The sequence below is a fragment of the Cyprinus carpio genome, chromosome A5 (assembly GCF_018340385.1).
Source record: "Cyprinus carpio isolate SPL01 chromosome A5, ASM1834038v1, whole genome shotgun sequence".
Taxonomy (NCBI): Eukaryota; Metazoa; Chordata; class Actinopteri; order Cypriniformes; family Cyprinidae; genus Cyprinus; species Cyprinus carpio.
In genome coordinates, this window is record NC_056576.1 from 37,064,676 (window position 1) to 37,080,341 (window position 15,666).

Here is a 15,666-nt window from a genome sequence, read left to right on the forward strand (position 1 = left end):
ATGCTATTTCCGGCCAAGCCTTGAGAGACTTCCAACGCCTCAGAATGCTACAGTATACCTGGGTGATGAAGAGAGTAGCTAAGTGTTCAGATTTCCTAATTCTTCTTCTTTGATGAACATTTGCGGCTCAAATTGCTTGCTGTGCCGTCTAAGGGTGTGTGTGTCCATGGTGTGAGTTTGGAGTCTTTACATCTGATATTTGTGCTAAACTACCTTCTTTGCCTTGGTGGACCTGATTGGAAATAATGTTCTGTTTCTGTGTCTGAATAGCGCACACATTTTAATGTGTTTTTAAATGGCCTGTTTGTACACTGACATGTCCGTGCCCTTTGATTAATGCCTGCATGCGCTGTGAGTGATGACTTCAGCAAACGTGTGAGCAGGTCTACTGAACTCTCTGGAGAGTGAGCTCTGAGCTCCTTCAAAACCTGCTGCCAGACCCTTGAGCTAGGACACATGTAGGCTATACTGCAAAAACAATATTTTATTAGTTAGTATTATTGTCTTGGCTTAAATTAAATATCTAAAAATTCTTAAAGCAAGACAGACTTAACCCCTGTTCGGACAGTTATTGTTTCTCATGTGGACATCTGTAAAACAAATTTGCATGGCAGAATAAAACTCAGATGGTGATTTATTCACCGTGGAGAAGCGAGTTCTGTGATCCTACGAACCGGGAACACGCTGCTCACGTGGCCAGTCGCATGATTGTCTGCTGTAAATAAAATGTCACATGCTTGGAATAATAAGAATAAATTCATTTTTAATAATATCCTATTTATTATTTGATTATATAAATCTCTTGTTTAAACAACAGATGTGCTTTAGTTGAAATGGTTTTCTGTCTTGCATTTTTTCTCTCAAATTATTGGATGTCACTAAAAATGTGAAGATTAGCAGATATAAGTTAATGCAAACTTTTGTTCTGCAGATGCAGCTTTAGAACGGTTCAGTATTTCTTCTTCATCCATCCATTCTTTTTCTTTTGTTCTTTCGTTTCTTTCTTTGAGTCACACTGAGATGAGGTGAGTGGTCTCTACACTCAGAGGGGATAATATCAGCAATGTGAGAAAGGTCCAACCTCACATGTCCTGTGAGGCTAAAGGAAGGCTGTGTGAGGTTAGACCTATCCCACATGGCCCGTATTCTTCCCAGCAGAGAGACCACCGGCCTGCCATCCACCTTAATCATCATCATCATCATCATCATCATTGGTTGATGTCATTTGACAGTGCTCTGTGTGTTTAGTGAAAGTGATCTACAACCCCCACATCCTCATTTCAGTCTCTTTGGGACATTACAAGACTGCACTGCTTGATTTGAGATCAAATCACCTTCAGAGTGAGTTTGCTCTGCTGTCTCTTTCCCTTCACAGAATGGACTCAACGGGCTGCACTTGGCTTCGAAGGAAGGCCATGTTAAAATGGTGCTGGAACTACTGCACCATGGCATTGTTCTAGAGACGACCACAAAGGTAAGACTTAGAGCTAGAGTGGCTGCAAAAGTATCTGAACGTTAACAGAAGTATAAATGTCATTGCATTAAATGCTAGTGCTTTTAGCGGAACTTCATTTTTCACTTTTGAATCTAATCTAACTAACGGAGCAACCACAAGTAACTTTGAACACGTTCAAATTTATATACAGTATGCATTATGCACATGCATTAAGAAAATACAGAAAACTTCCAAACATGTACCTTTAAAAAAACATTGCGTATACTTTAGCATTCGTTTAAAAATAGTACTTATCATGAAATAATATACTTTAAAAGAATATACTGAAGTGTGAACTTAAAATGATGTTTTGGGCACCTAACTGCATGCTTATCGTAATGAATTAAAATTACATTATAGTTTAAATTCATATTTTTTTTGACCCGCTTAAGTAGGACTTAATATGTAATTTCATATTTACCTCTGTTGTCTTTGAAATATATTTAAAGTGTGCTGCCAAGCATTTATGGCAAACTATAATTTAATGTCATTTCTGTTGATCTATGTGAGGATGAAGATGCAATTTAGTACATTAAAAAATATATTAACTTTAAATGTAATATTGAATAATATTGTATTAACCAGCACATCAAAATAAGTGTACTTCTTTAGAGTGCAGCAAGATTATTAAAACAAAGATTTAAAACTTTTAAAAGTGTATTTCGAGGAAACAAAAAGTATTTGAAAGTTAAAAATTGTTTAAAGGCCATTGCATTAGACATTTACCAGAATTAACTTTCACTTTTCTGAACTGTTGGCATGTATAACACTAATCATTCAGTGTTTGTGTGTAGATATACAAAGCAAAAACACAATTTTTATAAAAGTTTAAATAGTTTTGAAAGAAGTGTTTGCTTTTGCAAGAGATGCGTAATGTTTTGCATGTTTTGTGTGTATAGTTGAGAGAAAATGAGCCATGCAGTAGTTTCAGAAACTGTGTATAAGCGATTTTTAAATAACTGTTAGTGATAATATATTAATAATATATAATCTGCAAGTAAATTTTTCTATAAACAAATATGTGTTTGTAATTCGAAGTACACTTGTGCATATTTAATACAATTAAGTGCTCAAGGGAATGCTTGATTTTCAAAATAATGCATGTGATTAGGGAAAAAAAAAACATTGCCTGTGTCATTAAATAAGATATTTCTCTTATAGAAAGGAAACACTGCTCTTCACATAGCCGCGTTAGCTGGACAGGAGCAGGTGGTCACAGAGCTGGTTAACTATGGAGCCAATGTCAACGCTCAGTCTCAGGTGAGCTAACAACTGGGTTGGTTACTGTGTTGCTGTACAATCTGAGAGCATTCACCTAATGTTGACCTAAAACATATATATAATAGGGGTTTATGTGTTTTCTTCTCCCCAGTTGGATGTTTTGTAGTTCATTTGCACAGTTGAGTGTTTTTAAATGTATGCAGCATTGCTGTCAAACTAAAATCTGTCTGCCTGTATTGTCATCTGTGTATTTGTGTGCTTGTTAGTTTGGTATTGTATCTGCATATGGGTGTTTATGTCTGTCTGTAACAGAAGGGCTTCACTCCTCTCTACATGGCTGCACAAGAGAATCACCTGGAGGTTGTGAAGTTTCTCCTGGATAATGGAGCCAATCAGACCATTCCAACTGAGGTAATGCTGCACTTGTGGAATAAAGCAATACACTTTAGCATGCCTTTAAAAAGAGTATGTATTTTTGGAATAATATACTTTAAAAGAATAATCTTAAAGGGATAGTTCAATCAAAAATGGAAATTCCGCCATCATTTACTCCCCCTTCCAAACTTGTATGAGTTTCTTTCTTCTGTTGAACACTAAAGGAGATATTTTGAATAATGTGTGTAACCAAACAGTTAACCAAAGATAATGTTTTTGTACGCTTATATGCATGTTAAGTGCAAATAAATGAAAATTATATTACATTTACATTAAAAGCAAATATCTGAACTTAAGAGTATTTTTTAACCCACTTATGCGAGAATTAAGGATATCTTTGCATGCCATGATTATTCATATTCATAATTACTGTATTGCAAGTCATGCATTTAAATATATTTGTATTTACAAATTTGCAATGATAAAGTTGCAATTGAGTACATGTATTAACTTGTAAATCATATATTAATATAATATTGAATAGCACTGCTTTTAAAATTATAATCAAATACTTTACATCTGCTTTAGTATGTTAGTCAACACATCAAAATAAGTGTACTTCTTTAAAGGATGACAAAAGCTTATTAAAACATAATGATTTGAAATGTACTTTAAAGTAAAACCTGAAATGATTTCAACATGCACTTAAGTGTGTTAAGAAACTGTCATGAAAGTGTCTCTCTTTAATTACACTTATTTCACTAGTATTATATTATTTGCAAGTACAGTACTTAAACATTTACTTTAAGATATGAAGTACACTACGAGTGCACATTCAGTACAATTAAGCGTGCTTATTTTTGGGGTCGGATCATAGGAAACCTTTAGCATGTTAAGCCAGCAGGGTTTGCACACTTCACCTTAATCTGCCGTTTTCATTCAGGTTATTGAGAGAAATATGGAAAATATGGAAAAAAATCTGAAAATGTGTGTCTTGTGTGTTTGTCTTTCTGGCAGGATGGCTTTACCCCTCTTGCTGTGGCTCTTCAGCAGGGCCATGAAAATATTGTGGCCCTGCTCATCAACCACGGTACTAAGGGCAAGGTCCGCCTTCCCGCACTGCATATCGCTGCCCGAAACGATGACACCCGAACTGCCGCTGTGCTTTTACAGAATGACCCGAATCCTGATGTCTTAAGCAAGGTTTGTGTAAACTGATGGAAAACCTCTTTGCTTGCTCTTTTTCTATTCAACTGGACATTTAGTAACGTATAATAACAAATAATATAAATCTGTGTAAGCACATTAAGTTAAAATATTTTGGGTCAGTGGTATTTTATTTTATTTTATTTTATTTTATTTTATAATTAAAACTTTTATTCAGAAAGGTTACCAAAAACAAGTATACTTTAAGTATACTTTAAGTTTATTTTATTAAGTATTTTATTTTATTAAGTATACTTAAAGTTCAGTTATATTTTTAAGTATACTTTTATGTAGTAAGTATACAGATATAAGTCTACTAGTAGGATACTATTTCAGTACTCCTTGGGACTAAATTTGCCCACTTTCCAGTATATAAAAGTATACATAACTAGTTTACATCTTAGTTTTTAGTTTTTACTGCAACTATACTAAAAGTGAACTTATAGGTGTACTGATAGTTTACTAATTAAATATTTGTAGCATTTTTAGTACACTTTGAAGTATAGTCTCAGTAAACTACTAGTTTAGTAGTTTTATACTTCAAGTATACTAATAAGTTTTCTTTAAGTGAACTTTACATCATACTTTAAGTATACTACTATGTCCCTATTTAGGTATTAATTTGTATATGTTTTGTTATATGAATATCTGAACATACAAAACATCAAAAGAAAGAAAAGGGTACCTGCTTGTAAACAAAAACATTTTATTTTAGCTTCATGCATTCTTTTTTATAAACACATGAATCTGGGTAAATTTCATAAATACAAAATAAAGGAATAAATTAACAACATTTTGAACAAAAAGCTGAAAAAAGACTATGAATTGGATTCAAAATGACATGGAGTCGACATTTTATTCCATAACGTTACACAGTTTCGATGCTGTTTTATGTCTGATGGTGTAATGAACATGTGGAAGCATCTGTTGTTTCGGTTTCTTCTTGGCTTGTTTCTGTACAGAAGATGTGTAATAGCGCCCTCTACTGTATAACAATGAAAACATGGATTCCCAGAGCACAAGTAGCTAAAGCTCAAATATATTCAGACTTTTTCTAAGTGTAAGTCAAGTATACTTAAATATCATTTCTATATTTCTGAGAAGTACATAAAAAGTATTTTTTTTTTAGAAGTATACTAATAGCACACTTGAATACACTTCTTTTGTGTAAGGGATATTGAAGCAACTGTATGTAGTTTTGTTAATTTTTGTGACTTTGGAGTCCCTTACAGTTAAGTCGTAATCATCACTGTCATAATTACAGTAGATGGCTGTACATGTGTATTTGGTTCTGCCCTTTTTTTTTTCGTTTTTTATTTCATATCTGATTAAACTTATTCGCCTTATTAAAAGTCACTTTACCATCAGAATGATTGATGTTTCAAGGTAAGAAACTTACATAAACAACACTGATAATAATCAGAAATGTTTCTTGAGCAACAAATTAGCACTTTTGAAAGATATCTGAAGGATCATGTGACACTAAAGAACGGATAAATGATGCTTAAAATTCAGCTTTGATCACAAGAGTAAGTTATATTTTACAATATAACAAAATAGAGCACAATCATTCTAAGTGGTAATAATATATCAGTGTTTTTAATCAAATAAATGCAGCCTTGGCGAGCAGAAAAGACTCCTTTCTTACTGACCCCAAACTTTTGAACAGTAGTGCATACAGTTCATTGATTTTTGCAATGATAATGAAGCAGTAAGAATAACAACTATATTTGACATAGACAAGGCAAAATGTGCTGGTTGCTAACTCAGTTTCCCATGATCCTCTGCAGACAGGCTTCACGCCCCTCCATATCGCAGCCCACTATGAAAACCTGAATGTTGCCCAGCTACTTCTAAACAGAGGAGCTGATGTGAACTTCACACCCAAGGTCTGTCTTTTAAATATTTCTAGACTGATCCTCTGTCAGTTTACAGTTGTGTTCAAACTAGTGGCTTTCTTTCAGAATGGGATCACACCTCTACATATTGCATCCAGGAGAGGAAATGTCATCATGGTCAGACTTCTGCTGGACCGAGGAGCTAAGATTGATGCCAAGACAAAAGTATGTTAACGAAGCTATAATTCTAGACTTTAATGACAGAGAATTTGTATGCACATTTGTTCTTCTTCCCTTTTATAACACAGGATGAGTTGACTCCTCTTCACTGTGCTGCCAGAAATGGCCATGTGAGAATAATCGAGATCCTTCTGGACCAAGGAGCTCCAATACAGGCCAAGACCAAGGTAGGCGTGCACCCAAATTACATATAGCCATAAAAACATTTGACATGGAGACCTTCAGATTTTTATTTCATCTGCTACAGATGAGTATTTTCATAGTTGCAACAATAAAAGTGAAAAAAAAACGAGGCATTGGCAAGAAGAATTAGATAGTGTATTAATCTCTGTGATTTGGTGCACTGTAGGTCAATGACATAAACAAAGGTCAAGCAATTGTTATTATTGAGGTTATTATGTAAGAAAATGTTTATCTTCTAAAAAGTAATGTTTCAATTTAGAAAAAACTCTTTAAAGTGTTACATATCTTGACTAAATATTTGCTCTGGAGATCAAAATTCAGTTGACTGAAATGTTTTATAACTTTTTTATTATTATTGACACTGTAGTTCTCAATATATTGTGTCAGCAGTGCAAATGTAATCAAATGCATTAATTAAAAACAAGAATCCACTCCAAAAAAGAATGGATTAGTGAATGAATTTAATTTAGGCATAGATTTGAATATGAAATATCCATCCATTTGGATTACACAGGTTTAACCTAAACAAACTAATAAACTCAATGTGATGCATATTTGTCAGTCATAGAGTCATAAATGAAACAGATAAGAAATTGGTAAATTTTAATTTGCATTTATTCAAGTTACTTGTGTCAGTATAAATATGTTTGTTGTAAAAACAACTAAATTTATTCAGTTGTATGAACATGGTTAAAATATTGCTAGCTATGGAACAATCAATATTAAATTAATTGAAATATTTGATTGAAAATTTAATTGTTGACAACAAATATATAAACCTGGTTAATGCAAATTAAAACACACTCAGTTTATTAGTAATTTTACAGAAATCTGCCTTGTTTTATTTATGCATGATTGACAAATATGCATTAAAGTAAGTTTATTAGTTTGCTTACATTAAACTGTGTAATCTAAATGGATGGACATTTTAAATGTATTTCAAATAAAATAATGCATAAATCTTAAATGTAGTAATACATTCAATAACCTTAAAATGTAAGACAAAACTCGTAATACAAATGAAAAGTTGAAAAAGAAAGAAAATGCCATTGGCAGCTCTAAATTTTCCATATGTTCACTGCACAGAATGGCCTGTCTCCAATACACATGGCAGCCCAGGGGGATCATTTGGACTGTATCAGACAGCTATTACAGTACAATGCCGAGATTGATGACATCACTCTAGACCACCTGACCCCATTGCATGTGGCGGCACACTGTGGACATCATCGCATGGCCAAGGTTCTCCTGGATAAAGGAGCCAAACCAAACACCCGTGCTCTGGTTAGTACACATTTAAAAGACACACATGACACAACTAATTCACGTGATAATGTTGACCCTGTTGTTTTGAAATGTCCAGAATCTGTTCACTTACATAGAAATATCTCTCTACTCACGACATGTGTAGAATGGCTTCACACCGCTCCATATTGCCTGTAAGAAGAACCACATGCGTGTAATGGACCTGCTATTGAAGCATTCTGCATCCCTGGAAGCTGTAACAGAGGTGGGCAACAGGATCATTTCACTGTGTAATATAAATAACATTGCAAAAGGACACTTAAGACATGAAACAAGAAACAAATTCATAATCAAAGTGTCCCAAAAACAAAGAAGAGATACGGTGCTCATTTAAAAGAATGGGAATGCATTTCAATAAAAAAGAATACAAAAGATGTAGATGTGTTTGTTTCTTCTTCAGATTTGTAGAAAAGTAGCATTGCATCAGTGTCTCAGCAATCAATGCTCTGCAGTGAATGGGTGCCGTCAGAATGAGAGTCCAAACAGCTGATAAAAACATCACAATAATCCACAAGTAATCCACAGCACTCCAGTCCATCAGTTAACATCTGGAGAAGACAAAAGCTGCATGTCTGTAAGAAACAAATCCACCATTAAGACGTTTTTTAACTTCAAACCATCACTTCCAAGTAAAATGCAAGGCATCTAATATTGCTTTCCCTGAATCAGGAGAGAAATCTGCACAGATCAAGCACCGTTTACAAGCCAAAACAGCTCTAAACAAACATGTCAGTGGATTTTGATGTGAGAGCGACTTCATAATATGTTCATTGATGAACTGGACTCATGTGGATTAAATTTGATCAGATTTGCCTTTAAGTAGCATAAACTGTTTGATTAGAGCAGGGTCTAGTATAGAGATCTGTGAAATCCATCATTTCAGGCTGTGACATGTTTAGTTCTTTGTGTCTGTATGCTTTCTGTCCAACAGTCAGGATTGACCCCACTGCATGTGTCCTCCTTTATGGGTCATCTGAATATAGTGAAGATACTGATGCAAAAAGGAGCTTCTCCGCATGCCTCAAACGTGGTAAGCAGTTAAAGCTACACTGAAGTATGTCACAGTGAGGCCACGTAAACATGGAGTTTCACTTCTGAAAGCAACATTTTCCTCAACGATTTTTATATCTAGGTGATTTAAGATGTGCTTGTACAGTATGTGATCATGTACCTGTACATTAACGTGTATTTGTAGAAAGTGGAAACACCTCTGCACATGGCATCTCGAGCTGGTCACTGTGACGTTGCTGAGTTCCTGCTGCAAAACGCAGCTCCAGTGGACGCCAAAGCCAAGGTGCATTTCATGGTGTTGTATTTTAGTGTGAACACCGCTGATGGTGTCTTGAGTTTTTATATTTTGGGTTTTTTTTATTTTTTTGTATTTTTTTTATTGGGGTGTATTTGATGGTGTTGTGTTTTAGTGATATTTTTTTATTCTTTTTAAAAAATGGTTTAATTGAGGCCTAGCTGAGGAAAATGAGATACCGTGATATTTAAACAGTATAATAGTATACTGAAAAAAGTGGAATGACCGTGTAATTAAAAAAAAGAAGCAAATAACACTCTTTTTAGAGTATAAACAATTAAAGTTTTATCTTATGTGAAAATCCTGATTTCATATTGTAGCTAATTTAGCTTTTGTTTATGGTGAAATTAAGTTGTACAAAGCCAAAAAAAAAAAAAAAAAAAACTAATATATTGACCTGGCTTACATCTAAAAAAAAAATATATTAAGTACTGTATGATATAAGGTCTTTCTAAAAATAAATCTTTTTTTATGTTTTTGTCATTGGGAAAATAAAACATTTTATTATTATTAAATCGAGATATTTAAGGTTTGAACCAACTCAGAAAACAAATAAATTTGTCTGTAACAAATTTTTTTTTTTTAAGTTGGTCAAAAGTGTTATTTGTTTCAGTGCCGCTGTTATTTGTTAAAAAAAGCATCACTTATATCAACCTTCATCTCCATCAGGATGACCAGACGCCGCTACACTGTGCCGCCCGCATGGGCCACAACGAGATGGTGAAGCTGCTGTTGGAGCAAAAGGCAAACCCCAACTCCACCACAACAGCAGGACACACTCCACTGCACATCGCTTCCCGCGAGGGACACACACAGACTGCCAGCATCCTACTGGACATGAATGCCCAGCTCACCAAAATGACCAAGGTACGGTGTGGCCCAAGACCAAGATCACCAGCCTGCTGTATCAAAATGGTTAACTGTATAAAACTCTCTCTTATAAACCTTAATTCTGTTTGATTGGTGCCATGCAGAAAGGCTTCACTCCTCTTCATGTAGCAGCCAAATACGGGAAGGTGGATGTAGCAGTGCTGCTTTTGGAGAGAGGAGCCAACCCAAATGCTGCAGGCAAAGTATGAATCAGCTGTATTTATATGTGTTTATAGAATGCTATTCTGTTTGATGAGACCTTAGCATTAGTGGTTGACCAAAATGGCTTGTGTGTCGACATATATTTAAACAGACAATACCAAGTAATTGAAATTAAGTCAGCAACTGCAATCTAATTACAATTTAACATCTGACATATTACTATATAAAAAAATATTACTTAATTAAAAAAAATACATCTATCCCTGTCCATGGACGAGTCATTACCCTTGTACATTTTTAGCATACTTTTGAACTTTTACTTCTTATAGAAATAATACTTGAGTGAAATGAATGCAGTTTTTAGCCACTTGATTGAATGTTAATTGCACTCAAATGAAAATGTATCAAAGTTAACATTTATATTACATGCAGTTTAAACCTCAAGTACATCTTTATGTGCAATTTAGTAATTACCTCTATTGTCTTTGAAATATGATTAAAGTGTACTTCTGGTTGTACTGACAAACATTTATGGTAAACTAATACTATACTTTAATGTCATTTTTGCTGAAACTAGTATGTATTAAATATTACTATACAAGTGCACATTCAATACCATTAAACGCTTATGTTTCACAAGGGTAGTAGTATTGTTTTATCATTCATATCTATTGCATTTTCATCTGGAAGTACTGATGACAGTGAAGTAATATGTATACTCCTCTATAGGCTGGACTCACACCGTTGCATGTGGCCATCCATCATAACAACCTGGATGTGGTCAATCTTTTGCTCAGCAAAGGAGGCTCACCACACAGTGCCGCTCGGGTATGACACTATTTATCGCCTCGCTCAACACACTGAAAACACTCTCAGTCTTAATCATGATTTTGAACTGTTATTCCAGCCACAAAGTGGATTAAACCATGGTTCTTTTTTTCTTTTCTCCACAGAATGGCTATGTTCCGCTCCACATTGCTTCCAAACAGAACCAGGTGGAGGCAGCGAGCAGTTTACTGCAGCATGGAGCTTCTGCCAATGCTGAGTCATTGCAAGGGGTCACACCGTTACACCTAGCCTCCCAGGAAGGCCAACCAGACATGGTGCTGCTGCTTATCTCAAAGCAAGCCAATGTCAATCTGGGCAATAAGGTATGATTTGCATCCTTTTTTTAAAGCAAAGTTTCCCGCTTCCAGAAGCAGTTTCAGTGATGAAAAGAGCGAAAACAAATCACTGCTATTTCCTTGAATACACCCGTCGAAGAAAATGGCAATTCATTAAAAAAAAAATATATATATATATGTGAGAACGTCACACATCAGTATGCAGATATTACAATGATGTCATGGTAACATTTATACAAAAATACACAACAGTAAGGTTGTATTTTTAACATTAGTTCATGCATTTGAAATCTTAATACAGCATTATTTAATATATGCACGTACTATAGTAATGCATTTCTTAACATTAATATCTTAAAGTAGTTAATGCATTATTTACCACAAACTAACAATAAACAGCATCAGTTTAAAGTTTATTTTTGTTAATATTAACTTTTGCATATGCTATTAAATGCCTTAATAGCTTCTTCTTTTTTATTACATTTGTTAATGCATTAGTTAAGGTGAACAAGCTGAACATGTTTACCTGTTTACATTTATCTCTCAACATTACACACACATACACATGTTGTGAATAGCATGCATTATCTTGCTTTATGTCCATATAATGACACGCATGTATTGTCTGTCCTCAGAGTGGTCTGACTCCTCTTCACCTCGTGGCTCAGGAGGGGCATGTTGGCATTGCTGATATACTAGTGAAACATGGGGCGTCCGTCTACGCTGCCACACGGGTGAAAACTCACATCTCTTACAGTGCAATATGTTGCTTTTCTACATAATGATTCATATTGTCATTGACAATGATGATTATTATTATCATTGTTAATTTCTCTTCAGATGGGTTACACTCCTCTTCATGTGGCTTGTCATTACGGCAGTATCAAGATGGTTAAATTCCTCCTACAGCAACAGGCCAATGTAAACTGCAAGACCAGGGTAAATGAAATAATGGTTTTGCTTTGATCAGATTTGTGTGGTTTCAATTTTCAGACTTTCACCTTTGACATAGATGTTCTGCCTTGTATTCTAAGAATAGGAACAGAATCAATTAGTTGATATTTGTGCACAGTTTGTGACAATGTTAAGATCTGAAACTCCAGAGGTTACTTTGTCTCAGAAGACAAATGTGAGAAGCAATAGTGTTGATATGCTCTTCATCTGACCTGCTTGCTGATTTTTCTTTCACATGAGGTCTGACTTTGAATCTGTCCTCTTTTTGGGACTATTAGATGGGATATACGCCGCTACATCAGGCTGCTCAGCAGGGCCATACGGACATTGTGACACTTCTCCTGAAACATGGCGCACAACCAAATGAAATTACGACTGTAAGAGCCTGGCCTCTTTTAACTGATTGCCATCCTTTTAAAATATGCCGGACGTTGACAAATTAATATTTCTGTCTCCTGCAGAATGGCACATCAGCTCTCGCCATCGCAAAGCGCCTCGGATACATCTCAGTCATTGATGTTCTCAAACTGGTCACCGAAGAGACCGTTACCATGGTGAGCTACAGCTTCTCATACTATGACTACCATAAACTAAATAAAGACTAAATGTAAGAAGTCATGTGTTGTAATAACCTTTTTCCTTTGACCACCACTGAAAAACATCGCATGAGTTTCCCGGAGACAGTTGATGAGATCCTGGATGTGTCTGAAGATGAAGGTAAATTCAGCTTATGTCGTGGTCTGTTTTAGAGTTTTAGAGTAATTTCCATTTGGAAAATCAAGACATAGAATCATTTAATTTCTTTAAATGAGTGGGCATTTAAAGAGCATCCTGCTCCTGGTTTTTCTAGGAATTGCACAGCTTACGTTAGGTATGAATTTCCCTCTTTCTTCTTTGTGCGATGGCCATTGTCAGTGACTTCATTACAAGCACACACACAAACACAAACACATTGTCATTCTCTGGTGCATTTTGAAATTATGATGGATGTGACATTAGCATGTGTGTGCATTGACATTGATAAGCCTGCTTTTATTCCTGAAGGTATCTAACTGTTGCAAAACACTTAACGCTCCCACTAACCTGCTACATCTCCTTTTTCCTTTTTTTTCTAAAGTAGCACAGATTTAGTTCTCTCACTGGAACCGTTATCTTGCACTATGATATAAATGTAAACTTGCAAACTTGTATCAGTGAAATTCCAGTGGGCAAGGAACAAAAAGTGGTGGTTCATGTTCAATATTAGAAAAAAAGATATATTATTTTAAACATGTAGTGTCTTTGTTTTATTGTCCGGTAACTTTAGTTACTTGCATGATATGTTAAGACATACAGAGAATATCTTAAATTTAATGTGTTTTCTGTCCCCACTGGTAAATAATTTGTACCCAACAGGTTGTGAGAAACAAATTTAACTACAGATCTAGTCCTTTAAAGTGTTATCTTGTGCAGTTTTGTTTATGAAATAAATTTACACGATGAAAATACTAATTAAAAACTTCATAATGTTCGTGCATTTGTTAATTTCTTCAGAATTATGACTTGCAAAATCAGTGATGTACAAAGTGTCTCACCTTTTTTTAAGGGTGTGTTGTAGAATCAATGCATCATATAAAACCAGAGAGCACTGTATTTCAGCTCCTGGTGTAATTACAGATATCACAGGTGTGTTTACATAATGTCCTGAAAATGTTTCATATTCATCATTGACTCTCACGAGGATGTGCATCCCTTGGCTGCCTTGTGCAAATCCAATCCTAAAACTGAAGTTTCATCTTTCAGTATATACAATATATTGAGTATATACTGTGCATTTGCCCTATATGCGTTTATACGGCACTATAGGCACACAGATGTACCATCTATATGCATATATAGGTATTAAGTACAATATGAAAGATCTTTAAATTGCCATTAAAGCCTGCTTTTTTTAAATGCATGTTTGTTGATAAAATGAAAAAAAATTCTGCTTCACCAGTTATGTTGCGTTTGTTTGCCAGAAACTTCCCAAGAGGATGATTTATAATAAGACCTTAATAGACACAATTAAAATTAATGGCTTTTTTTAGGAAAACAAGCACAGTTTATTTATGACTATGCATTTAGCAGCGTGATATCAGCGGAGGCATTGTGTTTTGAAGGTCATGCGATTTGTAGTTAATTTTGTATGCTTTGTGTTTTGTATGTCATGCGTGACTCTGATTTGTAGTTTGTTTTTTTTTTTATTATCACCATCACACATTTTTTTTTTTGCATTATTTCTAACAGGAAATAGTGACTACATTACATGACTACATTACTGCATTACTTTACTGTGGCAGTACCATGGTACAGTGATGGTTATACCATTGTATTCTGATATACCATGGTACTGAATGATAACCATGGTGTTTAGTACTCAGGTACTTCGAAAAGGACATTGTTAGTACCATGGTACTTCTTTGTTACTGTCATCATAACATATTAAACTCACTCAGCAGCTCTCAGTCCATTGATATCCTTTCCATATTGTCCACTCAGTATTCATTCAGTGTTCAGTTCCTCTTGACAGCATGTTTAACACCCTTCTTCTTCTTTTCTCTCTTCTCATCCCTCGTCGCGGCAGGCGAGGAGCTGCTGGGGAACGATGGTGCCAGGTATTTGAGGATGGAGGACATAAAGGACCATGATGAGGATTTCCTTTCCCCCAAGAATGTTCTAGAGTACGAGGGAGAGTTGCAGTGATAATGTTGAAGATGATTCAGATTGAACAAGAAGAGACACATGTATTATAAAGTAGAGGAGAGATGGTGGAAGAAATGTCCTAGGATGTTTTAAACTAGTTTGTATAGAAAAGAGCAGAGCCCAAACTGAGGAAAGGCCACAGAGATGAATTATGATGGGACCAGAGAGCTTATTTCTAAATTGTGTTTTTTAGGAATCATTCCCCTGCTATTCCAAGGATCCCATGTGTGTCTCCTGAAACAGTCATGCTGAAAGAACAGGAAATGGAGCAGGTAAATGTGATTGATTGATTGATTGATTGATTGATTGATTGATTGATTGATTGATTGATTGATTGATTGATTGATTGATTGATTGATTGATTGATTGATTGATTGATTGATTGATTGATTGATTGATTGATTGATTGGAAGAAGTACCCTGGTAGTATCATAGGTCTCACTTTATATTAAGTGTCTTTGACTCCTATATATTTACGTTTTAAAATTTCAAAAGTTTGGGGTCACAGATTTTTTATATACTTTTATTAAGCAAGGACACATTAAATTGATCAAATGTGACAGTAGAGAGATTTAAAATGTCACTGAAGAATTACATTTTGAATAAATGCTGTTCTTTTGAACATTCCATTCATCAAAGAATCCTGAAAAAAAAAAAAATGCA

General features: G+C 34.9%; 1 protein-coding gene across 13 annotated transcripts in view; it reads left to right on the forward strand.

The window, feature by feature from the left end:
* Window positions 1-15,666, forward strand: part of LOC109102919 (ankyrin-1-like) — a 125,326-nt gene that overhangs the window by 54,266 nt on the left and 55,394 nt on the right. For 9 of the 13 annotated variants that reach the window (XM_042757123.1, XM_042757126.1, XM_042757132.1 and 6 more), the window contains 23 exons: window positions 1,376-1,474; window positions 2,657-2,755; window positions 3,029-3,127; window positions 4,109-4,294; window positions 6,088-6,186; window positions 6,262-6,360; window positions 6,444-6,542; window positions 7,645-7,842; window positions 7,970-8,068; window positions 8,795-8,893; window positions 9,059-9,157; window positions 9,839-10,036; window positions 10,144-10,242; window positions 10,931-11,029; window positions 11,155-11,352; window positions 11,961-12,059; window positions 12,166-12,264; window positions 12,558-12,656; window positions 12,741-12,833; window positions 12,924-12,996; window positions 13,130-13,150; window positions 14,885-14,981; window positions 15,197-15,275. In XM_042757123.1, the coding sequence (XP_042613057.1) occupies window positions 1,376-1,474; window positions 2,657-2,755; window positions 3,029-3,127; window positions 4,109-4,294; window positions 6,088-6,186; window positions 6,262-6,360; window positions 6,444-6,542; window positions 7,645-7,842; window positions 7,970-8,068; window positions 8,795-8,893; window positions 9,059-9,157; window positions 9,839-10,036; window positions 10,144-10,242; window positions 10,931-11,029; window positions 11,155-11,352; window positions 11,961-12,059; window positions 12,166-12,264; window positions 12,558-12,656; window positions 12,741-12,833; window positions 12,924-12,996; window positions 13,130-13,150; window positions 14,885-14,981; window positions 15,197-15,275 (2,529 nt within the window). Of the gene's footprint in view, window positions 1-1,375; window positions 1,475-2,656; window positions 2,756-2,982; window positions 3,128-4,108; window positions 4,295-6,087; window positions 6,187-6,261; window positions 6,361-6,443; window positions 6,543-7,644; window positions 7,843-7,969; window positions 8,069-8,794; window positions 8,894-9,058; window positions 9,158-9,838; window positions 10,037-10,143; window positions 10,243-10,930; window positions 11,030-11,154; window positions 11,353-11,960; window positions 12,060-12,165; window positions 12,265-12,557; window positions 12,657-12,740; window positions 12,834-12,923; window positions 12,997-13,129; window positions 13,151-14,884; window positions 14,982-15,196; window positions 15,276-15,666 lie in introns of those variants that run through there. The other 4 variants (XM_042757128.1, XM_042757129.1, XM_042757125.1 and 1 more) reach the window with 4 other exon arrangements.